General features: G+C 43.1%; 1 protein-coding gene across 4 annotated transcripts; it reads left to right on the top strand.

Moving 5' to 3' along the window:
• The first annotated feature begins 2054 nt into the window (after window positions 1–2054).
• On the top strand, window positions 2055–25684 carry NUTF2 (nuclear transport factor 2). 4 transcript variants are annotated; one of them, XM_082062456.1, is made up of 6 exons: window positions 2170–2187; window positions 5187–5308; window positions 11472–11589; window positions 14947–15018; window positions 17540–17638; window positions 25134–25684. In XM_082062456.1, exons 3-6 carry the CDS (start codon window positions 11491–11493, stop codon window positions 25245–25247), a joined length of 384 nt encoding a protein of 127 aa, XP_081918582.1. In that variant the 5' UTR covers window positions 2170–2187; window positions 5187–5308; window positions 11472–11490; the 3' UTR covers window positions 25248–25684. The 4 variants fall into 4 exon arrangements, with proteins under 4 accessions (XP_081918580.1, XP_081918582.1, XP_081918583.1 ...); XM_082062455.1 differs by lacking the exon at window positions 2170–2187 and adding an exon at window positions 3912–3929; XM_082062454.1 differs by lacking the exon at window positions 5187–5308 and having other exon boundaries at window positions 2055–2187.

The following is a 25684-nucleotide window of genomic DNA, read 5'->3' as shown; positions in this document are numbered from 1 at the left end:
AAAATTCTGGGCTAAATTAGACTGTGCCAACAACCCTAACCTTCTGCTTCTCCCTCAAATTCTTACTGCATCTCTCCTTCAAAAATGAAAAAACATACTGTACAGAGCAGACAGGTGCTGCTATAGCTGGGTAGTCACACCATAAAAGATACTTGTTCACAGAAAGGAGCTACTACAGCTGGGTAGGCACATCCTAAAAAGATACTTATCCCACTATAGTAGCTACTACAGAAACAGCAGAAGGAAAAGCAACACCATTTTTTCCTAAAACCTGCAAGTTCCAGGCTTGGGACCCATATTTGGAACAGACTCCACAACACATCAGCTAGAACAAGGGACCCCAGGTGGTTCATGTCATGCAAATCCTTCTCCTTTGTCTTTCAGTATGAAAAACAAATGAGAAGTAGCTTTTTCTGTATATTCACAGCTTTGCATTGGTGTATAATCAACCCAGTTCCTAGATCTTCCCAGATAAATCTGACAGGTCAGGGTTGCTGTGCACAAACTGTTTACCATTGTAAGTGTCTCACAGGCTTCACCATTTAAAAAACAGGTTTTGTTCATGACACAAATCCTTACGACAAGTCCACAAAGAACCATGGCCAGGATGGTGCCAGTAGTTCCACTGGCATCTTTCCCCTTGCGGGACAGATATCAGTAGGTGCAGAGCACAAGAACATGTCTCAGGCTGGCAGCTAGAGATCTGAGAACATCATGATAAAGGCAGTGAAAAAGCTCATCATTTTCTGCCAGCCATGAACCAGCATTTCAGTCAGAAAACAAGGGAGAGGGGTAAACAAACAAACAAGCAAATCACCTCTTTATTGTTCGTCTATTCTTCACTTGGACTCAGTAGTATATCAGCTGCCTGCAGCCTCCATTTCCAGGTAAGAAGCTATGCGGGAGTGACCGGCACAGCACTGGCACTCAGGCTGGCCTTTTCAGATAGGAGAAACCTGCTGGAACACGTTGTTAGTGCCACATTAGAGGAATCCTAGAGAGCCTCAGTGTCAGCAACCTCCATCTCCTTTTCCTAGTGCTGCCTTCAGCAGCAAGCCTGGCTGAGCGGATACACCTCTTCCCAGGGTTGTTCAATCCCGTCTCTCTCCAAGAAGCAGACAGATAACGTTCAGGTTTGCCAGCAGGGACCTGGGAACCTTCAGAGCTGAGCTCAAAAGTGCCACTTGCTACGGGACAACCACTGAGCTGTCTTTCAGGCTCAGCGCTACGGTCTAACTACCCGATAACAAAGACTTTGCAACATATAAGCCCTCTCTGCTGCTGCAGTGACTGTGGCACTGGTCTGAGACCAAACTCAGGGTTTCTAGGCCACTCATCTGTGAGTTATTTGTTTGAAGGCGGTTTCTCTACCACCCCACACCTTCTGTGTGAACTTCTTTCAGTGCAAGCAAGCTGAGCAATTCATTTAGTAAATAAATAAATAAAATCACTGTATAGCTCGTGCTAGGGGAGGTAAAGTGAATGTCAGGCTCTGCAGTTCTGGCTGCAGCTGGTTGCCAAGCTCCCTGCCCAGGGCTGGCAGCGCTCTGAGGGTGGGCCTGGCCGGCCTTCATGAACACTTTTCACCTCACTTCGGGGTGAAATCCTGCACTGTTACGGCTCGGGAATAAGTCGTTGCCAGAGCAGGTGACATGGGTCCAGGGCGGGCTGAGCTTCCCCTCAGGCACCAGAGCCATGACTGCCCTCCCGAGGGGGTGACAGGGCCCGGGGGAGCCTCCCTCCCGGGGTCGGCTTAAGCGGCCCCTAGACAGGCAGGCCAGCGGGGTTTGGCAGGGAGTGCCCTAGCGGAGAGCACCGGGCAGCGGCCCTGAGGCGGGAGAGTCCCGCGGAGCCAGACGGCGAGCTCTGTCCCCTCCTCCGCCCTTTCGCGCTCCGCCACTATCCCACAGTGCTCCGGGGCACCGCCTGCGGGGCCAGCGATGCGCGGTCCGCTCCCCTTCATTCAAATGAGCCACGGCGGGCGGCGGCGCGGGGCACTTCGGGAGTTGTAGTCCTTCGCGCCCTCCCAGTGCGGCTCCGGCGGCCAGCGGGACTCGCTGTCCCGGCGTGCCGCGGGGCGGGGCCGCCGGGGCGGGGCGAGGCGGGGCGGGGAGCGCGGGCGAGAGAGGCTGAGTGGGTTCGCGCCGCGCACGGTGCTGCCGCCGCCGCCATAGTGGGAGCCGTGGGGTGAGTGCGGGGGGCGGGGCGGCGGCGGGTCCCCGGCGGGGCAGCGGGAGTGGGCCCGGCCGCCCGCGGGCCGGCACATGGCGCCGCCCCGCTCCGCAGCCCCGTGGTCCGGCCTTGGCCCCGCCGCGGGGCGCTGCCGGCAGCCGCGGGCCGGGCTGGGCGGGAGCCGGCGGCTGGAGCCACCCTGACCTTCCCCGTCTTTGAAGTGCCGGCAGCGCGGTCCCCGAGGGGCGGTGGCCGGGGCCTGGCGCCCACGCTTACCGGCTGAGGGAGCCGAGCCGCCGCCGGCTTTGCCCGGGGCTGGGCGGGGGGGGGGGCCGGGCGGGGCCCTGCGTGTGCGCGGGCGGGTTGGTGGGCTGAGCGGGCGGAGGGTCCCCGGCCCAGCTCCGCCGGCTGAGGGAGCTGATCCCTCCCTCCGGCGGGTCCCCGGCGCTAACGGGGCGGCGAGCGCTGCTCCGGGCACCGGCGTTCCTGGCCCCTCCCAGGAGGACCGTCCCCGCTCCGCCGTGCTCGAGGCTTTGCCGGCCCGGCGGGCTGAGGCACCGGGACTTGGCGGCACCGGGCCCGGTGCGACCGCCGCTTCTGCCGCGCGGTGCGAAGGTCGGGACGGCAGGTGGAGGGGACGGAGCCTCGGAGCTGCCGGGCGGTGGTTTGTGCGTTGTGGAGGTGTAGGTGAGTGTGCCTGGGCTGTTCTTGGTGTTCGTGCTGTGTTATTGTCCCACCAGCGGGTTGTGCGAGGACCGGAGTTAATCCGGTGTGGTTCAATCACTTTGTCACGTAGAAAATGAAAGGTGTGCGTTCCTTGGGGTAAAACTAGTAAAAGTGCTCGTGCTGGGTGATCTGCAGGCGCCTGGTATTTCCATTGAGTTACCAGTGTCCAATGTGATTCTACAAGAGGCGGGTTTTTTTTTTCCTTCCACCTCTATAGCTGTTGTCACTTTTTAGCTTTAAAACCAATAAAAACCTGCAGAAATTTACAGTAGCAATTTACAGTTGCATTTTGTTAATAGCAGATAGCTTTCTGAAGGTACTAAATCCCAAAGATGCTGTTCTTGGAATTCAAAGAACTGCCTGTCTGAGTCAGGCTGTGATTCTTCAGCTGTTCATTCTCATTTGAAGTCCCTCACTTCCAGTGTAAAGGTGCATTTTAGAGTTGGATTTGAGGCACACGCATCACATTGCAGTCAAACTGGAACAAAGCCCAGGTAAATGCTGGAGTAGGAACCGCTTACAGATCTGTTACTTGAAAGTTAAATCTGATTGTTTAATTAGCTGCCTTCTCAAGTTATATTTTTTTGATTTCTCTTTTTTTCTGAGAGGAATTGTGTTCAAGCAATGCTTCCTGTGTTTGTGTGTGGTGACAGCAAGTTTTCTTTTAGCAGCACCAAGAAAAAAAAGGCATTTCACAGATCTCCACGTAGACCAGAGACATTACTGTATATAGTATTGTTATCAGTGAAACACATCATCTAGTTGAATGTGGAATGACATTTTATCTCACTTTTGGACTATTTGACTGTTATCCCACTAGGGTCCTAATTATTATTTCATATTCCTGCCTAAAAGATTGCAGGTTATTCAGTAGATGTTTTGAAATATATTTGCATTAACATCTGTGTTTGTTCTGTTCTTTAGAAAAATGCAAGTAACACCTTTCTGCAGTTCTCTCTGCTGGGATTTGTTTTGTCTCTGTCATTAAAAACAGGATTGTCAAGTTATTGGTGGTGTGAAGTACATTTCATGTAAGGATTGCAATATATACTGGTAGCTAGTAACATTTGTAAGCATTATTTCTTTCAAGTGTTTTAAAACTCCTAAATATGTAGCTTAACAGATAGTTTTGATGTTCTTATTTGTGCATGACCAACTAGTGTGCCTACATACCATGGAAGTGGGGCTACTGTGTGTTACGGGGGGAAAGAAGCAAAACAGGAGAGAAAATGTGCAATTTTGGAAGTGTAAGATAGTGAGGTAGATACCATAGCAAATATTTTGGTGACCCTTTTTTTAGGCGTATTTTGGAAATTTGTAGCTCAACCAAAGACCCGATACCAATTGTATGAAAGTAATGTGTAACAAGCCTTACTTACACATGTAAAAAGCTTCCAGCTCATAAAGCACATTGTAGAGAATTTTACCTATTTTGAATGTTGCCAGCCAATAATAGAGGATGGTGTGGCTAAACGTAAAATCATGGGGTAATATAACACAAAATAGCAACGTTATCTCGGTCCTCTTGCATTTAGTGCTGCACCAAGGTGCCTAGGGTTACGTTTTTAGGGGTGCCTCAGTGCTATCTCATTTACGGCTGTTATTTCACAGCTGGCTGCTTTAAGCAAACCTAAAGCAGTGATTGTTTTCAAATGTGGCGAACTTCAGTTGGGACCACAAGAAAAATTGCAAGGATTAAATTGCAGTATTTGATAGAAGTTCTATTTAGAATAAAAATTAACACTGAGTATTATTTTGCTGCTGAGCTCATGAACAAACCTGTTTAATTTTTAAGTAATGATTTGGTAGAGGAAAAAAAAAGGGTTATAACTGTAGTATGACATCTTTGCTTCTTTAACTTAAAAATCAGTTCCTAATTTTCTCTTAACCTGAAACAGCTGTCATGGTAGAGAAGGATAGATATAAATATCTTATATCCTGCTATTTCTTGGAGATTGAATGTTCTGTTACTGTGTCTACAAGGTAAAGAAGAATATGGCTCAGCAGTTTTCTCCCTTCTTGCACCCCATTGCCTCATCTGTTACTTTAAAACTGGGCATTTTTGGGTTCATCCTGGGGAAGAGACAAGTGGCTTCAGCCTTGTAAACTCAAATTCGCTCTTTGGATTGCAGCAAGAATACTGTGGAAGAAATGGCAAATGTGTAGCATTATCACTGTTGCTTAACAACAAAACATTGTCTTCATAGCAAATTATATGTAATATACTATATGTCTATATATTTGAAAATCATCTTGGGTGACTCTCTGTGACTCTTTTGGGTTATCAGGTTGCAGACAGGATGAACATCAAGCTGTAGGCACAGTGGCAGCTTTTTCAGAGTCCTTCCCATGGATTTTTACCAGTGGCCGTGTACTTGCTGACATCAATAACCAGAAAAACATACTTCAGGTTGGCATAATTCCTGCATTAATTTGTTTTAATGAAATTGGAGGAGAGGGATAAAAAGACTGAGAAGGGGAAAGTCAATTTATATTCCATACTTTTCAGAAAGAAACACACTGTGCCTTGTCGTCACTCTTCCCCTTTCTCCCTTTCCATCCTTCCACAGTTCACATATCTAGACTTAATTATTTTTAGATCTGAAAGCGTATTTAGAATAATGTAATTTCTTGCACAGCACAGCCCATAGCAATTACTAGGTGGAGGTCTGTGTTGAAATCAATAATTTCTGATTGTCCTGGAGCAGTAATTTCCAGATTGTTAACCTCCACGGATCAGTCAGCTACTGTGGAGATGATAGCACCACTACTCAAGAGAAGCGCTTCTTTCAGTCTCTGAATGCGAGAAATTGCTCCTCAACTGGAAATTTTGTAGGTTTTTGAATGGAGAAAGGTTGACCACTGGTTTAGAATTTCACAGGAAGAGGTACAGTGTGTTTAAGATAAATGACTGATGATGTATTATGTCCCTGAGTAAGTTCCAGTATTTCATCATCGCTGTGTTAATGTGCATTCAGCCTGGCCTGGGCTTGTTTAGCCTAGAGGGGGCTTGAGCGGGGCTTAATCCTGACCTGCAGTATCTGTCAGACTGTGATCAGGAAAATGGAGCCAGGCTTTTCACAGGGGCACTTGGTGAGAGGACAGGAGACAAGGGGCATAAATTGGAACAGAGAGGATTGTGGTTGGAGGTGGGAGAGCTGCCCTCAGCGTGGGGACAGTCAAGGATTGGAGCAGGTTACCCACAGAGGTTATGGAGTGTCCAGCATCAGAGCTTTTGGGAATCAAAGTGGGTAAAGGTGGCGGCAACCTAATCTGGTCTGGCTGACCCTGCTTTGAGCTGGACGAAGTCCCTTGCAACCTGAATTGTTCTGTGATTCTATGATAATTTGCATAGTTTCTTCTGCTAAAGGGAGATGATCTGTTATCGAGCGATTCTTGGTGTAGGTGATGAGATGATCTGTTTGAGAGAAGATTAACTGGTCCTATGATGCCAGTTCCATTGTGTTCCTAGAAAGTGTGCACAGGAAAAACAGAAAAGACGTTGAAGGAAAAATAGTTAAAAACCTGTTTGTTTTACTTTTTTTACTGCAGTCTAAAGACTCTTCACTCTTTTTAATCTGAGTGATTGAAAATAAATGCATGGTAGAAACTGTATGAACAATAGGAACTGAAAAAACTGAGATGTCTTTCATTGTCCTTATTTGCTCTTGTTAATCAGAAGTGAAGGGTGCAGCAACTGATGGTCTAAATTGTGTTTGCCATGGATTCACATGTGCCCCTGGACCAACAGCACTGATTTAATCAGAGCATTGTAGCTCCATTGTTACACTGATTTTCAAATCTTCCAGAAAACAAGCTTGAATTCGGTCTTAAGAGAGTTTAACTTTGGTGCAGTGTTGCGTAGGGCCAGCTTTAATATCCAGGAAACTTGATTTATTTATGCTCTGGTTACTTATGGAATAAGCGTATTCATAACTAGACAATAAATGGTGTTTTGTTTTTTTGTTTTGTTTTTTTTTTTCTCTGCTAGCACATTAGAATATATTAGTTTGAGATTTTTCCTCTTTAAGTTCAGTGTTTTCTTTCTTGGTGTTCTGCAGATCAGAAAGTCTTTACCAAGATTATTTGCCTGTGATAGTTGTTCATTGATTCTTTGAAGGCAGCTTGCTTTTCAAATGTTGCAGTCCCTGGGAGACCACCTTCATTTTCTTTAGCAATTTACATTAAACTCTACTGTTGTTCATATGAGTTTTTGTTGACATTTTCAGAAAATGTAGGATTTGTAGAGAAGTGTGGGTCTGCCATGCTTCAGTTCAAAAAGGCTTAATTTTTTAAATTGATAGCGGGCAGCTTACATATGTCCAGGTCTGATAATGTAGTAAATGCAGCTGTTGGTGGAAATGTTATTTGGTCTTTGTCCATAGTGCTGAGATGTGACAATAGCCTACCTGCTCCGAATGTGCTTACATGTTTGAGGAAAAGTGATTTCTTTGATGTTTGACAGGTGACTTTTTCTATTTTTGTCAAGTAAAATGCTGACATTTCCTCAAATTACACCTCTGAGTAGCTCCAGTGATGCTGCTGCTTGAGCAGAAGGATGGACTTTGTGCTTCAATACACTGACAGAACCGTGTCCAGGTGGTTTTGTGGTTTGTTAAAGGAAGGAGCGGGAAGAGTTTTCATCCAGACCTTTTGCAGAAATGGGTCTTTTAAGGCCTGTGTTCCCCATAGGAGTTATGGGCCATCTTGGTGTGTTCGTGCTGGTCTCTCATCCCCGGAGTTAAGGCAGAGAAGGAAGAGGGATGAGTGTAGATTGGAACATCTAAGCTGTGACAGGTGATGGGAAAGATCCTGCATTTCTGGATTTTTTGTGGACAGTAAATCTATTGCCTGAGGCCAGTGTGACCCTGGTCTAATTCAAGGTCTCTTGTGGTCTATGTGAGAGCTCTTTCTCTTCCAGTCCTCCTCGATCTCATACTTTTTTCTCTCTCCTTGGTGTTCCTACTGTTTGGGCTGTGCAGCTTCACATCATATTGGTTCCATCTGTCATATGTCAAAGTAGATGAGGGGGAGTTTAATTCAGACAGTTGTCTCCCTCCTGAGCCTGCGTGACTGGTGGTACAGGACGCAACAAGCTGGAAGAGCCTGTGGGGAAAGGAGGATGAGAAGTTTTTGGGTATAGCGCAGCCTTGGACATTTTGGCAAGGTCAAGCAGCAACAGAAGCACTGGGCAGGCTGGACCATGCAGGCTGGGCTGTCAGGATTGTGGGGCCCTGGGGAAGTCCGGCTGATGTGGGGCGGTCTGTGTAGGAAAGCCTGGTGTCGTGGGGAACTGGAAGTTCTGCATGGTTGAGGATGTGGATTCCCTCGCCTGTGCTGCGGGATGATGGACATGGGAGCTTTGCTATGTGTTCAGGGTTGCTGTGTTTCCAAGGCTTTGTGCAGCAGTGACAGCGCCAGGCAGAGGGATGAAGATACTGGGGACACCGTGGTACCTTGTAGGATGACATTTGTAGGAAGCGTGATGAGAGATGTGTAGAGTGCAAGAGTTTACCCTTGAGGATGTGTCAGTGTGCAGCTTGGCAAAGGTATTGGAAAATTTGATTTAGATGTCGCTGAGGAAAACTCCCCTGTGGAGCAGTGATCCCATTTCTGCAGTGTCAGCATATACCTGTTGAAGAGGGAGCTGCTGGCAGCTGCAGCTTTTGTGCTCTGTATTGGACTTCAGTGTGAGCACTGGCTGCTAGATGGTACTTGAGGGGGGAATAAATTCTGTAATGTAAGCAGATTCCAAGAAATTGAGTAATGTGAGTGAAAGTATTATGCTCTGAGTTAGTGGCTCAGCTTTGCTGCTGTTAATCAAATGGGCTGTGATGTTCTTAAGTGGATGTGATGAGGTAGGTTTGGTTTGAAGTAACAAAGAAAATTATAATTAGCTTAAGGAAACTCTCCTTTGCCATGGGGGATTAAGGTAGAATATCCAATAACATACTTCTGCAGTGATGACTTTCAGCAGGTGCACTTAAAAGGACAGGTGTACCACAACTTATGTGCTTTCTACCTTATCAAAACTTCTTTTATCTGGCTTGATACTAACCGAATATTCTTACCTCTAACCAAACTTTGAGTGAACCATGGGTAGATTTGGCTGGCTGTCTCTGAGGCACATCAGTGTTGTCCTGTTGTGTGGGAACATTAGAACATGTGCATTTTTCCTAGTTTTGCAATAGATCTTAAGAGCCTTTTATATTACATTTATGTAATTAAATCAGCCTAATATGTAGATACAATCTTATGTGGATTGTATCTCATTGAAAGGGACTGGGCTGGATGACACAGAAGATCATTCCCATCTTGTTCTTTCTTTAGGTACATCTCTAAGCTTCTTACATCTATGATTACAGGCAGAAAATGCCAGCATGGATGAAAAGGCGACAAATCAGAAAAGGAAAATAAGAAAACCTTTTCAGGGAGAATGTGTTCAGCAACTTTTTCTCATGTAAAAAAAAAAGTAGGTTTGAGTTGTTCAGGGTGTGCGTTTGTTTTGGTTTTTTAAGCCTGCTGTACTTGGATGGATTTTTGATTTGTGATCTGTTTTCCTAGAGGAGTGACCACACTGGGTAAAACTTCTTCAGACTGAGTCATGTATTGCAAGTATTTGTGGAGCACATGTGATGGTGACTGATGCCAGATCATAGGTCTCTTTGGAGAAGCTCAGATATTAATTATGTGGCAACAAGTCTTTGAATTTGTAGTCTATGTTAGTGTGCAAGTTTACTGAGTTTGACCATATTGCCTAGGTGGCTGATACTGAAATAAGGATGTTTAAAAATAGGATATGTATGTTTCTATATTAAGTTCATTTTTTACCTCATCCTTGAATAAAATAATTTTCTGAGACATACTTGAGAACTCTCATGCAGCCAGCATCAGTTGGATGTTAAAAACCGTGCAGTCTGTGTCATGCTTTTGTGGTGCAGTCACAACCAAAGCTCCTCCAGATTAACCTTTCTTCACAGGCTATAAAACATCCCTTTCTCAGCAGGGAGAACCACCTTGCCAGCTCTGTGCTGTCACCTTTTCTGCTCTGCAGATACCAACCATTTTCTCCCTCAAGTAGTCTAGGTATCTAAGCTCTGGCAGTTGTTCTTGGTTTGTGTTTTACTTTGGCAGTTGAATTTACCACCCCAAAAACTTGTGTGCTGCCTCCTGTTATACCATTGGTCTAATAGAAGATATTTCCTTTTCTGTAAGTCTGGCCGAATTTGTGTAACCTAAAAACTTTTGGCCTAGGGTTTGAACGCATTTCAGTTCCTATTTGTATGAGTAAATCTCAACCAGGCAAAGGCCTAAAACACAAGAAGAGCTTTCTTGTCTGATAGAAAGCTGGGCCTGGGAACACTGGATCTGGAGGTCTTATGTTTTTTGCTTCTCTTAGGAATTTGACAAACAAGTGTGTGAGTAATTCACAACCAAAGGAAGCCAAAATAACTGTCATGTCCTGTGTACTGAAACAGAATTTTCACACCTTAGGTGTTCTTCAGACTCACAGTGAAATACAGATCTGTATGTCAAGGGGTCCTGGTGGGGGATTGCAAAAAGGGACTATGGCTGGCAGATCTTGATATGTGACAAGTGTAACTTAGCTTGCTTAAAGTGAACTCTTAAAATGTAATGTAGTGGGTTTTTAGTGCAGCAGCATCATTGTGTTTTGACTTCTAGCACGATCCTTCAGTCATTTAGGGAGATACCAGGATAAAGAAAAAATGAATTTGCTTTCTTGAAAAAATTAGTGGGATGGTAAAGCAGTTGTCTGTACTGATGGTGTGTGATAGTTTCTAGGCTGGATTTGGCTGGATTGCTGCACATGCTGGGTGTTTAATCCCTCTAAAATAGAGGGACTCATATTCAGAGTGTGTGATGCCACTGAGGTTCCAGTACATTCACTGGGAACTGTAGATTCACACTACTGTGAAAAATTGTGGTTTGCATCTTGAAATTACTACAGGCTCAAAGATAAACGTTGAATATATTTCAGCCATAGTGACAAAGGAGTCTTAAAAAGTAAGCTTGTGTTAAGCAAAGAGCTAGTGAGTTAATTCCTGTTGTGTACCATTGGAAGGACAGTCTTCCTTAAAATGGCTTGTGGATGGTGAAATACCAGAAGAGCTGGACAGGTAAATCAGTTGGTATAAGCTGCTTGCAGACAATCCATATTAACACGTCAGTTGTTTACAGTAAATGAGATCAAGTCAAAATAGCAAGTGCTAGCCAACTTTTTCAGATGGTGTCATTTTTAAAATATGTGAATATAGGATGCTAGTGTTTATTCGTTTTTCTTCTTGTTCTCCACTTTTGCATGTGAGTTGTGACCTCCCACTGAAATAGCTCTAGAAATCGGCAAATACTATAATAAGAAATGAAACCATTTGGTATCCAAGATTTCTTTTTCACAGAAGCCTGGGATACAGTGATGAGATTTGTCCCTGTTTCTTTCAAAGAAAATTTCTGGCCAGCTGAGAGGATCTGTGTTTATTGGTGCTTAATAGACAAGCCAAGTGCTATGCTTATTTATGTGAATGTCCTTTCTGATGATTTTTGTTTGTTTACAGCTTTAGGTGAGGATTCAGAATGGGAGACAAGCCTATCTGGGAGCAGATTGGGTCCAGCTTTGTACAACATTACTACCAGATTTTTGATGCGGACAGGACTCAGTTAGGAGCAATATATGTAAGTATGTACAAAAAGGGGGCTGGGGCTCTCTCCTGTTGTCTGTCTAGGTTTCCCTATTTTGATGTGCAGGAACATGCAGGGTGGGACAGTGGCTTTTATCCTGAATCCAGAATATCAGTCAGTGCAATCACACTTACTCAACTTCTATTTATTGCATTTCTTTTACAGTTCATTTCTATTTTGAGCTTTATATGCCTTATCTATAGGCAGTCAGTGTCATGAAAGCCCCAGATGGCTGTAGACAGGGACTTGGAGTGGAGTGGGCTGGTGATGATGCTGTGATTAAATTATTTGTAAAAAAGCCTTAGTTTGCCATTGATTTACAGGTGTGGATTTGCTTGGATCCATCATGAAGTAGGATGTGATTTAAGTCCTACTCTGTGATTAGAGTTCTTGCAGATGTTTCTTGGATCTCATGCTGTATTAGTCCTCAGAATATTAAAATAGATACAAAATTTTGAATCCAGTTTAAACATTTAGACTTTATTAAAGGAACGTAATTTAAGTTTAAATTTCTTCAAAAACTGGATTTTTATTTTTGGCCCTTATTTGGGGCAAAATAGATTTGGTTTCCAAAATTTAAGACTATAACTATCAAACCCAAGGAACATAGAATCACAGCTGTTACCTTTGAGGAAAGACTCCTCCAGAACATGCAAAGTGCTCTGTGTATGGAGCTGATTACTGGTAGTGCGGAATGTTGCTGGGTGACTGAGATGTTTCAGCAAGACGCTCAAGTCCTGCAAGTCTTCCAGTAGCATATCCTGTTTTTCTGACCTGTTTTAAACTGCTGGATGAATTGTATGAACCTTCTCCAAGCTCTTGAGCATTGAAACTGTTGCATGAACATCATCAGACACCCCTCTTTACACCTCAGTAGTATCCACCTGCACTGATAGCATTTGCTCTTTGGATTGTGGTATGTTTGCTGTCTGCTAGATTGCCTTATTTTGGCCAAGAAGCTGTGTGCAGAGAGCCTATAAAGCAAAAAACAACCCCAAGTAGCCTGCGTTCAATCTACAGCTCTAAATATGACGGCGCTTAGCAGTTTCTGTCCATGTTATTAGCTAAATACATTCAGAAAACTGGTGATAAGTACAGGCTAATTTAAATTCCTAGAAATGTAGCCTTCCACACAACAAACTGCTGAGCTTTTTTACACCCTTTGGGTCTTTTTGCCTTTTATTATTCAGTGGAGATACCTATGCAGATGTAGTTGGGAGAGCTGCTCTGCAGGTCACTGATGTGTGTTGTTTTTGTGGAATTCCTGGACTATGGAGGATGGGACCCTGTTTTGTGTGACTAAAATGCACCAGGGCCACAAATTGTCTAAATTAGAGGAGGTTCCGCAGTAATGCACTGATGAGCCTTTTGCCTTCTGAGATCCTGGGCGAGCAAATGAATTTTATAGTATGCAGGAACACAGCAGGGAGCTCTGGGATTTGTTTTGCATCCCTGTATTGATGCTTCCACCGTAAGGTTCAGTTTTCTCCTTTAGTGGTGTCATCCAAGTCACTTGAGCTTTTGTCACCCATTTCGGGTGGGGATCTGGGCCAGTCACTTTTGCTGTGAATTGCTTGAGTTATGGGAGTTGGAGCACTAAGTCAGAGACTTGTTTTGCAGGAAAATGCTGTAGCCACTTCTCTTCTCTGCTTTGGGTGTGTGGCTACTTATAATGAAATATTATTTTTATGCTGCCTTCTCATCTGTAGGGCTTTTGGGATAGAGGAGGGGATGCTTTTTGTTCTTGAAGCAGTTGCTCCCAGATTGATGCAGCATGTGGCTATGGAGATAACCCATGGCAGAGAGTCAGGTGAACACTAATTAGGTACAGTGTGAAGTTGCAGTGTGTTTCAGGAACAGCATGTTTCCTCACCAACTTGATATATGTCCTCTGTTGCTCTTTGAAACATCAGGAGGGCCCTGCACCACCATGTGCTGATTGCTGAAGTGGGTTCAGTAAGGCAGGTTCTGGGTCCTGTCTGCTTTTGTGGCTTTCCATGCTTGAAGGCTGTAATTGGAATGCTTGAGAGGATGGCCCCATTCCCTGGTACTGTCACCTTGCTTCTCAAGTGATGAGCATCAGGCGTTGATGTCATGTAAGGTGCAGGTGGTGTCAGCCAGATGGCTTGCTGTGTAATTTAGATTACACAGTCTAAGTCCATTTACTCCTTCTAAGTCCATTTACTCCTAAAAGGGGCATGTCTGAACTCAAGAGGAGGATCTATTCAGGGCCTCTTCACCATATTGCTTTTGGTCACATTGGTGACCCTAAAATGCTTTGTGCTGTTGCCCCTGGTCCCCTTCTTTGTCCTGACTCCTGCTGTATAGTACCTTGTGATGATACATGGAGGACCAGAAGCTTTTTTTTAGAGCAATTGTGACTACTGTGCAGGTTCAGCACAGCTTGTGTGGCTGAAAGAACTGGCTTTTTGATATGGTGTGGGTCAAAAGCAGGTCCTGGACAATCTAGCAGAGAGCAGACAAATAGAGCTCTTTGGCATCTCATTTTCTGCTGAGATGTTTGGAGCTTCAGGGACAGTTGAATATTGGATGAGGAAGAGCCAGAATCATGTTCTTGGGGATACTTAAAAGAGTGGAATTAATAGCAATCTGTGACAGGGTGCACAAGAACTCGGGCTACCACATGGGAGGGCAGACTGAGCTCAGTGGAAACCAATTTAAATTTGTCTGTTTGCCAAGGTTTAAAATTGGATTTCAGAAGGCAGAGCTATGTCAACAATAGGATTTTGTGGCTGTTTTAAACAGTCTCTTAAGAAGAACAGAAAGTTTCTTGCTGCCTGTTGCTGTTGACCCGACACAGCACCCTCAGAGCCCCGTCCCTCATATACTGGAAGAGCTTGTAGGCTGAAGCACCTGGATCACGTCATGTCACACTGGGACAGTCTGTTAGAAAACCGTAGAGGCACATTCTGCTTCTTTGGGTGTGAGTAGGGTATTCAAATCCATACCCGAGAGGTAAAAACAAACTGGTGGTGCAACTCATCTTGTCAGATTTCTTCTTATATTTTTGTCTGTTTACATGCTTGGGTTTATGTCCGTAGAATTTTTTTGTGTGTGTGTCCTTTAGATTTTCTTTTGAAAGCTAACTTTGATCCAAAGGCAGGAACTTTTTTGCTGGTAGAATGATGATAACGAAATTTAATCTACTTAATTTCTAGTTGATTATTTAACGCTTTTTCAGTGGCTCTTTGTGGTTTCTTTCCATTTCTCTTTGAGATAGTTTCCAAAAAGCTGGATTGTAATGATATATGCCAAGTAAATGAAGTCTTCTACCAGGAGTGCTTAAGGGTTACCTAAGCAGGCTGATGAATTTTTTTCTTTTCCCCTCAGATTGATGCATCATGCCTTACGTGGGAAGGACAGCAGTTCCAGGGCAAAGCAGCTATTGTTGAAAAACTCTCTGTAAGTCTGTAATCTTATCAAATGTTTTGGGAAATAGTTCTGAAGACTATAAATTAATTGCTTCTGAAAAATTGATTTTGACTTCAGCAGTTTAAAACTCTCGAACATGGGACTTGTGCTTCCAACTTTTGGTCAGAAAATGCTACCTGTGGTTTAGTTCTGTGTTCCATTGGTGGCTCTAGTGGTGGAATGTTAATTGACTTTGTTAGTTTGCGAGGTCATTTTGTCACTGCAATTGCATATGGCATTATAGATTTATTTTTTTGAAAGTATAGCTCATAAGCTGACCCCATGATCTAAAGGAATGAAAGCTGGGTTTTTGTTGTATGAAAGCGTGCCAAGGAAGTAGCAATAGCAAATACTTTCTTCAGATCTGGCTGTGATAAGAGGCTCAACATGTTACAGCAAGGAACAATTTATTTTCTGATACATAAACTGCAAATAAGTTCTATGGTGGAGAACCTGACTTATCCTCAGTGCAGCATTTGTCAGCTGTTCAGTTATGGGCAGTTACGGTTCAGGACTTTGAAACCAGCGTTCCTGCTTTATCAAGTGAGAGGAAAGCATTTCTTACTGTATAGAGACTAAAACTTTCCCATCATGTCCATTTAGTTAAACCTGGAGAAGTTTTATCTTTCTGAGTCAGTCTGTGCTTCTGTTACAAAACAAGGTGCGCTTGTAAGCTATGAGACTAGAAGGTTTGTTTCTCTTGCAAGATACATCCTTCAAGTCCTCAGACATTCTGCTCAGAGCGTGGTATAGCTGTCTGATATACCATTTTTAATACACATTGAGAAGAAAAATGTTTGTAACCTGGGGGCTTGTCCTGTTGTACAGGTGCTGCTCCTGTGCTTTGGAATTGCTGCTTTCATCCAGGACAATCTTTACTGTGAGGGCAGAGGTTTGTTCTTGGATCTGTTTTAGGTGCCTGCATTGCCTTAGAGAAGGCCACACACCTCAGAATAGCACAGCTTGCAACTGCTCACTTCTAGATGAGATACTCAAGCTCCAGAGTTGCTTGTTTGTGTACTCAGTGTTCTTTAGACCTCTGGGCTAGCAGCCATTTAGATACCATGGCCAAGCAAATGCTTAGCTGGTTGGGTGTCTCTGACTGCTGCTTTGGACTTGGCCCAGTGCAGATTGGCCCTTTTCCCACCACAGAGTTGCTCATCTTTACCTGCCCTGTCTGTGGTCCAGGTTGGATTTTCTGGATTCTTGTGCCTGCTGCACAGTCTTGCTTGGTGAGTGAAGGCTTTGCTTTGGGAGTTTCTCTGACTTGTGTCCATCTGCTTAAAGTAAGGAGGAAATCTTCCACTGCCATTGCTTGTTATGGGGCTGTATCGACTTACCATGACTGTGACATCTTTCAGCCTACCACTGTCAGCACTGAGCTACTTGGGCTCTCTTTGCTGTTTCCATTTAATGTCCTCATCTGCTCTGTACTTCTGGAGCTCCTTAGTTGAGCAGATCACTGAAAGTTTGACACTGGAATTCTTTTGCATTTCTGCTGTCTTATGTTCTTCAGTGCCTGGCTGATTAATCAGTGTAAGCACCAAGAGGCAGGATTTTCTTTTACAGCAAGTTCTCTGCTGTGTATCAGCAACGCCGTGGCACCTTTTCAACCTGCTCTGTCAGATGACGCTAAGACAGTAGCGTGAGGTTGTAAAGACATCGTTTTGCCAGCACTGGGGTACCTGGACCGTGTGACAGAGTAAGAGTTGACACTTGTTCCTTTTTTCTTAACTGGTGCTGGACTTAGGAGTTGTTTTAAGTAGAGTGCCTGTCCTAATCAGAAGGCAGACTGATTTATGCTGAATATTTGAGATAATCCTGTAGTTCTTCAAATGTCCTGGACCAAGGAGGAAGCTGGGACATGTAGCTTTGTTGCTAGGTTTTTAAGCCACTTGACTTCGTTCTTGTGGAATTTCTCTTACCTGACTTCAAGGATTTCACAGTTTTGATAGTGGAAGCCAAGGCATTTTAGTGTCAAAGGACACTAAAAGCCTTGGTTGTTGTGTGGCTTCTCACTTTTTAGTTGCTTGTATTGTACTCTTCATATCAAGAAGTGCTTCTCTCCAGTACAGATGGATGTCTATAAACAACCTTACTTTGAGGTAGCTTCTCTCCATCCTAAAAATCAGTGGTTGTTCTTGGTCAACCATCTTTCCTTTGTATTCATAGCAACTTTAACAAAGTTTGGAATTTTCTCTGTTCAGCGCAGAGGAACTTTGTGCCTCCATCATATGAACTTTCAGCTTGTAGATGAATTGAAGCTCTTTGGGCAGTGCAATTAGACTTGGAAAAGGTACTGCTTAATGTACATGATGACACTTTGTCTTGATGCTTGAAAAATACAACTGTTAGGATCAACCCAGCCTGAGTAGTGTCGAGTTGCAACAACTTTCCACGCAGTATTACCAAAATAGTCTTAACACTCGTAATGTTGGATTTGCTCAATTTTTGTTAAGTTAAATAATGCAATGACTGTGCATTTCCTTATTTTGCTTTCTTTTAATTGCAGAGCCTCCCTTTCCAAAAAATACAACACAGCATCACAGCACAAGACCACCAACCTACACCTGACAGCTGTATACTCAGTATGGTAGTGGGACAGCTTAAGGTAAACTCCTTCCATTACAGGTTAACAAATGCTTATGTCTTAAATTTTTGCATGATTCTAAATTATCCAGTATCTCTAAATATTAAAATGCTCTCTTGGGTGGGGAAGGAACACTGGTAAGCTTTCATTGGGATGTCATCCTTCTACTCTTCAAGACTCAAACTGCTCATCCCTTCAGATAACTAGCACTAGGTAAAATAACTGTAATTTTACAGTTGTATGTTCCTGCCAAGCAAAGTACCCTGGCTTTACTGTGAATACAAATATCCTATAGACTCTAGAAGCATCAATACTTCCCTTCCTCAGTTGCACTTCAAGGAACCACTACAGTGTTCTTGGGCAACATAAGCATTTCTGGTTTAATGTGCTCTTTGATGTAACATATGCATCGAGCTGTGAGTTAGCAGACTTTTTGCTAGCTGACAACCCTTCAGTAAGACTGTGCTTTTTCTTTGCTGACACAGGACACAAGAATACAGGCTTGGTGGTAATGCAGTCTAGTACCTCCAGACAAAACTGGTTTGGCGATGGTAATATAGCTTTTGAGCACTGTTGAAACAGCTCCTTCTTATAAAGAAATTGGTTATTTTTCAGGCTGAAGTGTGATTACATTGCTGTTTAAGTTATACTACTGAGCTGTGTAAACTTAGCCAGGCTCCTGTTCTTTTGAGGAAATGTGCTACAGACTTGTAAATTAATGAGACTACTTATTACTGAAAGAAGTTGTCCTGGAATCTGTAAAAAAACATCCTGTATGTAAAGTCAGCTGTAGGTGCAACTTGCTCACAGTGGGCAGTGTTTATTTTAAAAGTGTGAAATTACATAGCAATAGTTAAAATTGTCAGAGTTAGTCTTGCAGGGTTTGGCCCAACCTTGCTGTCACATCAGAACTCTAAAGCCATCCAATTTTTAGAGTTAACCTGAACCCAGTTTCTTTTAAAACAGCTATTTAGGTTTCCTTTTCCTGTTAACTCTGAATGGCACCTCTGGCATCAAAACATTCAAACTTCACTGGCTGTACTGTTAACTAAGCAAACACAGGCCTGAAAGTTTGAATCTGCTTGCTTAGCTACTCTCCTTAATCATTTTGGGCTGGGCAGTTGAGCGGTTCCCAGTGTATTGCATCCACTTTGAAGCCTAACACAGGTGGCTTTGGCTCTGAATAAAGTTGCTCCTGCTTCCAGCTGCCGGTTGGACTCCAGCGTTCTTATTGCTCAATCCTGCCTGCACACACTCTGAGGAAAAACAGCCTCATGTGGCCCCAGAAAGCACTGAATTGCAGGACAGGTATGAAGTCAGACATGCTGATCTCATCCGTCTTACTCTTGGGTGTGCGCAAAACTCAATGATGTCACCGAGACATTTTGACTCCATATCTTGGGCCAGTCACATCTGCACCTGGTTTTGCACGGTCATGTTTTTAAGGTTATTACATTAAATACATCACAGCTTGCAACACTGATTGTGTTGGATCCTGTGGCAAGATACCAAGTTCTTAAAGATTCTGTAAGGCCTTTGAGTTTTCTCATCCTTTAGTATGGTCATTAAGGTTGTAGATGCAGTCCAAGAGCTTTCCACAAATACCACGGCTTGGAGTAGTATTTACTGTTTTGTTCCTCTGAATAATTTCAGCAAGCTAAAATTATTCAGAATAATCAGGGATCACGTAATAGTGCATCTAGGTACTTGGAAAGAACATACTCAATTAAAGTGTGCCTGTTGTCATGACCAAATATAATTTATTTGTGAATTTTTAGGAGGAGAAGCAACATTTTTTCTGCTTTTCACATGTATGTGTCTCCAATCCTAGCTTTAAAAATGGCTGGGTATGCTGTTCTGCACTGAGGAAGTGTCCAGAAAGTCAAAGTCAACTTAGAACTTCTGGCTTCTGTCTTGTGTGATACTTATATAGGTAGACAAATGAAATGATCACTAACGGTCTGTAGCGTGACACAAATGTGAACCTGCCAGTATGTGAACCTGGTTGTCATATATAGAGAATATTTCTTCATTATGCTAATGCATATGTGTTGACAACCATTTTAATGCATTTCAGTGCTGTTCTCGATACAGCACAGTAACTGAGGACAACTGGGTTCTGTTTGTGCACCTTAACAAGTGGGTTGTCTATAGCTGCGGTTAAATGGGACACACTTCAACACACAAATCGGGAGCTGCACACTGAGCGTTATTTAAAGGCTGCCTTCTTAATTGTGTGGGTGTTCTGCACAGCTCACATCTGTTGGTCTTGAGAAAAACCGTAGAGAAATTTACACAAGGAATGGCTCTTTCACACCATCAGTAGTGGGGTTGGAAGGGAAGAGCTGTGCTTCCTGCTTGCTGTTCAGTTTTCTTTTTTCGTGAGACTGTGAGCCGAATTCGTCAAAGCCCAGTATAATTAGTGCATATGCTTTTAAGTCCTCTGCAGTTTTTCAAAACTTGCGTTGTTTTATGTAATGGAGCATGCATAATGCTTTTGATAGAGTAATCCAAGAAAATAATAATGGCAAAATACCTGTAGAATGCCCCAAGAAGTCATTCTTGGCATGATATTTAAATGAATTTTCTGAGGCTTTAGTTGCTTGCATTGCTAGTCCCCAAGATTCAGTGGAAACTCATTCTTAAGTGAGCTGGGTACATCTTGTATTTCTTCCTTAAACCATTATATTTTGATCTTGTTTGATTTTTAGGGAGGGAAAAAAATGGCAGGAAAAACCTTCCACTCTTCCTGCATATACTGTGGGGTGAACTACTGAATTGTCACAAAGCCTGAGCTCTCCTCTTAACCATACAAGAAATAGTTCTGAAGAAATAATGGGGCCAAGGACTATTACTGTCAGCCTCTGGTTTTCCTTTACCAGATTATTATGCCTCAAGTAAATCTGCAGGTGTGGGTTGTTCTGAGCCTTTTGCCTCCCCTGCTGGGGATTTAACTGGGGTCAGTTGAAATTGTTGCAGCCCTGTGAACATGTCATGTTGTGTATCTGCCTCTGTGCTGCTCCACTCTACAGCCCAGCATGCTAATACCAATATGAACTGTAAATTAAAAAAAAAAGCAACATGTTTTGCAGCAGAATAATCATCTGCACCAAGAGGACTGAACAAAACAGCTTCTTGGAGAAGTTGTTGGAGAGTAATAGAGCATCTAAGTAGGATAAACGGCAACTAGTGAGGATCTAACGTGCTGGCAGAAACAGTACAGTACTCGCTTTCATTTAAAAGGTTATTTTCAAGCAAACATATGAAAGATCCTCTTTAATGGCTGTTGGGATAGATAGTAATTTTTTTAGCCTTTTGTAGAGGTACAATAAACATATAAACGTGCCTCCACTTATTCCAATTCTGGTATCTTTTTATTATTATTGCTATTGATTGTCTGGGTGCATGCTTGTTTCATCTAGGAAGAGTAAGCATCAGCTTAAGCCTTTTAGGAGTGAGTCTCATTTGGTGTGACGCTACTTTTGCAAATGTTCATCCAAAATGTCACCCAGTATTCTTCAGTGTGCTTCACCTAGTAACATATTTCTCCTGTCCTGCTCAGGCAGACGATGACCAGGTTCTAGGCTTCCACCAAACCTTTTTGTTGAAAAATTTTGAAGGTGCCTGGGTGTGCACCAATGAAGTCTTCAGGCTAGCCCTCCACAACGTTTAACCCTCTGCCTTACCTCTCTTCCACGCAGTCCTCGCTGCCCTGGCTGAGTAAGGAGTGCTCTCTCTTCTCGCTCTTCTCTCCCTTGAGCTCGGCTCAGAAGCATGGCTGTGGCTTGCACCTTCTCAGAGCCACATGGCAGATCTGTGGCTCTCCCCCAGAGTGTGAATTTTGAAGTCATTGTTGCAGAATTAATTGGGAATAACTAATTGTTGTGCCGTGTTTCCTAGTCTTAAAAGGGAAAGGAATTTTGCAATTAAAATCACTGGATGTTTTTGTAATGCATGCTGAACGCTTAAAGCATTGATTAAAGCCTGTTAAATGAGGCTTAACATCTGACAGAACCTGCTATCTTAAGTCATTAGCCTTTCCTCGGAGATGAGAAGAGCTGCAAGCCTGCATTTCAGTCAACAGTTGCTGTGGGGTGCTGGTGAAAAAGTAAAGTCATCTCTGACCAGACAAGAGGAGAAAAGTTGTGTAGCCAAACTTGGATTGCAAAGTGATGTTGCATCTAATGCTCTGGCGTGAACCCCGGCTCTGTGAGCTGACGACTTTCTGCAGTTTTGGGCCTCCGGCTCAGAAAGGAGGTAGAAAAACTAGCAAAGGTCAAAAAGCAGCCAAAATTGCCATTGTTGGAGAGCTTGTAGAGCAGGGAGATGAGGCGGCTAAGGGCAATCTGCCTGAAATGGGGGTACAAAGTCATTGAATACTTCCAACGACCTGAAAGCAAACTGTTCTTAGTGGTGCCAGACAGTGTAACAAGGGACTGTGGTTGCAAACTAGAACTTGAGAGGTTCAGATTGGACACAAAGGAAGCAGAGGATCCTTCCAATCTGATTCTGTGACATTTTAATTTTAGTTCAAAGATGTCACAAAAGAATTTGCTCTGCATAAAGGAAGGCTTTGTAGGAAAAATAAAGCCCTCGTGTTTCAAGCCTGGGCTCACATCTGGAATGCAAATTTTGAGTTGGACATAGCTGAATTTAGAATGGAAAGTAAGGGTGAAGACTTTCAGTGAGGTTATGTGAGCTGTGATGAAGATCCAAAATAAAATGGGATAGGATTAGTCTGTGCCTTATAGAGCATCTCAAGTCACTCACCTGTTGGTCTTGCTATATATTAATAGGAGCTATTCAGAACTTTGGGAACAGACTATAGATTATTTCATTCACCCTAAATATAGTCTAGGATTTTTCTTGTTTTGAAAGTATACTGCCTGTGTGCTATGAAGCCATAACATGAAAGGAATAAATAAAGCAGTAAGATATGACTTCATTGTGGAGATTTGCTATACATACAACAGCAAGTGTTTGGAGAAGAATTCCCTTCTCTTTTAATTTTCATGTGTCTAGTCCTGAACTGTGTAAGAAAGGAAGAAATTCTCCTCAGGCCAAAGCACCAAGAGCTGCAGTGTAACTAGGCTTATCAGAAATCGAGGAAACCTACACTAAAACTAGCCTGGTGGTGGTATGTCTTTTTCCAGAGGCGTATTTTCAAAATGTATTCATGTCAGTAATGACACACTCAAATTTCGTGTGAAAGTTCCTTTTGCATCTTGTAATAGATGTCTCAGTGACCTAAGAAGTGGAGACCATAGAGCAACTGAGAGTATACCAAATGCTTATTAATCGTGTTAATTAGAAGCGGTTCAAGCTGAAATGATTCTGCCTGGCTGGTTTAAACTAAGCCACTAGAAAGGTGCTTTATAAAGCCATATGTCAGAATTTAAAGTACAGTGCCCTGATGCTACTGAGGTTTTTTAAAATTCCTTCATGTCCATGAACCTACCAACTATCAAGCATTAGGGAGACTATATGAGGATGTGTTATATTAGATATCTAGGAAAAGCTACAAAAGGCATAAACCTGTGGATTTTGGTGCACAGGTCACCTCTCCAGGATGGATAAGCAAGTATCTTTTCTGGGCAGATCTAATAATAATACTTGCCCTGAAATAATTGGCACAACTGCTATCATTTGTGCTAATGAACTAAATAGCTGGCTGGTCTAATCCAGCATAATTGCTTGTGTTCACACTGTGCTGATTGTTGCGGACCCTCTGCCTAATGCAAAAGGAAGCATAGATCAATGTGAATAAAAGCTGCCCAGTTCATCAGCCTGTTGAACAGTGACTTTATTGGCACTTTTCTTGCCTGAGGATTTTTCTTTCATCCATCTACTGAACACTTGACTTGCTTGTACTTCTGGCCTTGTTGCCATCCTAATTTCTGGTTGTAGTAGCTTCCTCAGTCACTTTTTCCTTCATGGTTTTATAGTAATTTGATATCTTGCCTGTCCTCCCCACCCTGATCATGGTTTGGTAAGCTAGAGAGTCATATTCAGTTTACTTTCTTGAGTAGGAAACTGTCTTGTAGCTGGATCATCTTTCTTGTCCTTCTCTGGTCTTTTCTTATTGTGTCATTTATTTTTTTAAAACAATAAGAAATGCATGCAGGGTTTGACATGTGAGTGCTATCTGTGCATTTATGCAGTTACTTATTTATAGATTTTGGTTACCTGTTCCTTTCCTAATAACTGCTAACACTGTGCTTGCCTTGATAGCTTTTGGGCTTTGGGCTGGTTAAGAAAAAAAAAATAAAATTGTACGTCATGATTTCAATTTCAGTATCGCTTTGCTGAGGGGCAATAGCTAATCTATGGCCCTTTTTGGTTTTCCTTCACGGATTAGCATATGCTTACTGAAACTACACTTCATCTACACCTCCTTATTTCCTGGGCATTTGTCACTTTGAAAACCCTGCAGTGGTTTTAGATTTGAGTTCTGCATTTACACGCGCTTGATCCTACCAGTGCTCTGGCAGACTTGCTGGTTTATGATAACTGATGTCCTTTCACATCATTTTATCACTCATATGAATATTACTTTTTTAAGTAAAGATTTTTTTGTTTGTTTGCTTATTTTGTGGTCTGCTTTGCTGCTTTTCAACCTTTTCACTTGCTTTTCATGGTGGACAGAAGCAAAGCATTGAGAGTAAACATTCAGCATTTCGACAGTCTGTCTCATGTGCACTGTTCAGATTAAATCCTATTGTGTGATTTCCAGCTGATTTGGGAATAATTTCTGTTGTTTTGAGCCTTTAATTCCTGCCTGATGTCTCTGAGGAGACCAGTAAACATTAGGTGGGAGAACTAGTCTCCCTCTAATGCTATTTTCTACTTTTATAGTGTCTGCACTATATTTATTATATCACTATAAGCTGCCTAGATGAATTGTCAAAGGCAGCAGTTGACGCCCTGCTGCAGAGATCGCTGTGCTTAGAACATCTCATCGCAGCTCTTGCAGATACTTCACTCCCTCTGAGCTGTTCCTGGGCATTGGAAGTGGCAAGTGCTATGTCCCTGGGCAGCTGGACCTGCTCTGGGAGAGCTGTCAAAAGCCTCGGTCATTCCCTAGATGATCTGGGCAATACTGTTGATCGTGACTCTACAGGAACTGCCTTTGGTCATCAATCCAAAGTACAGCAGCTAAAAATAACTTTAAAACACTTCCGTTTGTAGTTGATTCCTGGTCAAGGCCCAAATAAAGTTTTGGTTTGGCACTGAGGCAGGCACGCTCTTACCTGTGTTGTGAAGCTGCTGGAATGGGATATCTGCAAGTCTTGCAGAAAACCCCAACTTCAGATGCCATTGCAGGATTTCTGTGTCCTCGGGCCCCAGGCTTTTGTCTGCAAAGCACCTTGGAACAGAACCTCTGGTTGTATTTGTGTCTCCTGAGGTACCAGGCATCTCACAGCATGTGACACCGCTGTTAATGTCAGCTTTTAAGTTGTCTTATGAGTTTCAGAATATATTTCTCAAAATTTTTTTTTCTCCTCTCTTTCTACAGGCTGATGAAGACCCTATCATGGGATTCCACCAGATGTTTCTATTAAAGAACATCAACGATGCCTGGGTTTGCACCAATGACATGTTCAGGCTAGCACTGCACAACTTTGGCTGAGCTGGCAATCCCGAGGCACCCATGCTTTTTTGGTTGGATTTTTTTTTTTCATTTTCTTTTTTTTTGTTTTTCTCTTACTGGTATTATTCACACTCACGGAACATTCCAAATATCATACACAAACCTGCAACCCTGAAGAGCGTGAGCGAGCAAGACCTGAGACCTGCCCTTCTGCTGAGTTTACATTGTCACTAGATGAGTTCTTGTGCATGATGTTTGGAAGTTTGACTTCTTAGCTGCATTTGACAAGAGAAATTTGTGTTGTACCAGCATGCCTCGGAAAGAATTTATAATGCAAAAGGTTGTTGTTTATGTACTGACAAGATGCTCTATAACCCAAAGAAATGAAAGAACAGCAGCCTGTACAGCCCAGATATTGATTTGTTCAGATGTTTCAATGCTACATTACACAATAAAACCATAAGATTTTCTTAACA

Source organism: Streptopelia decaocto (genome assembly GCF_964273445.1).
Source record: "Streptopelia decaocto genome assembly, chromosome: 11".
Classification (NCBI taxonomy): domain Eukaryota; kingdom Metazoa; phylum Chordata; class Aves; order Columbiformes; family Columbidae; genus Streptopelia; species Streptopelia decaocto.
Note: the sequence above shows the minus strand (reverse complement) of the source record. Positions and strands in the feature narration are given on the sequence as shown.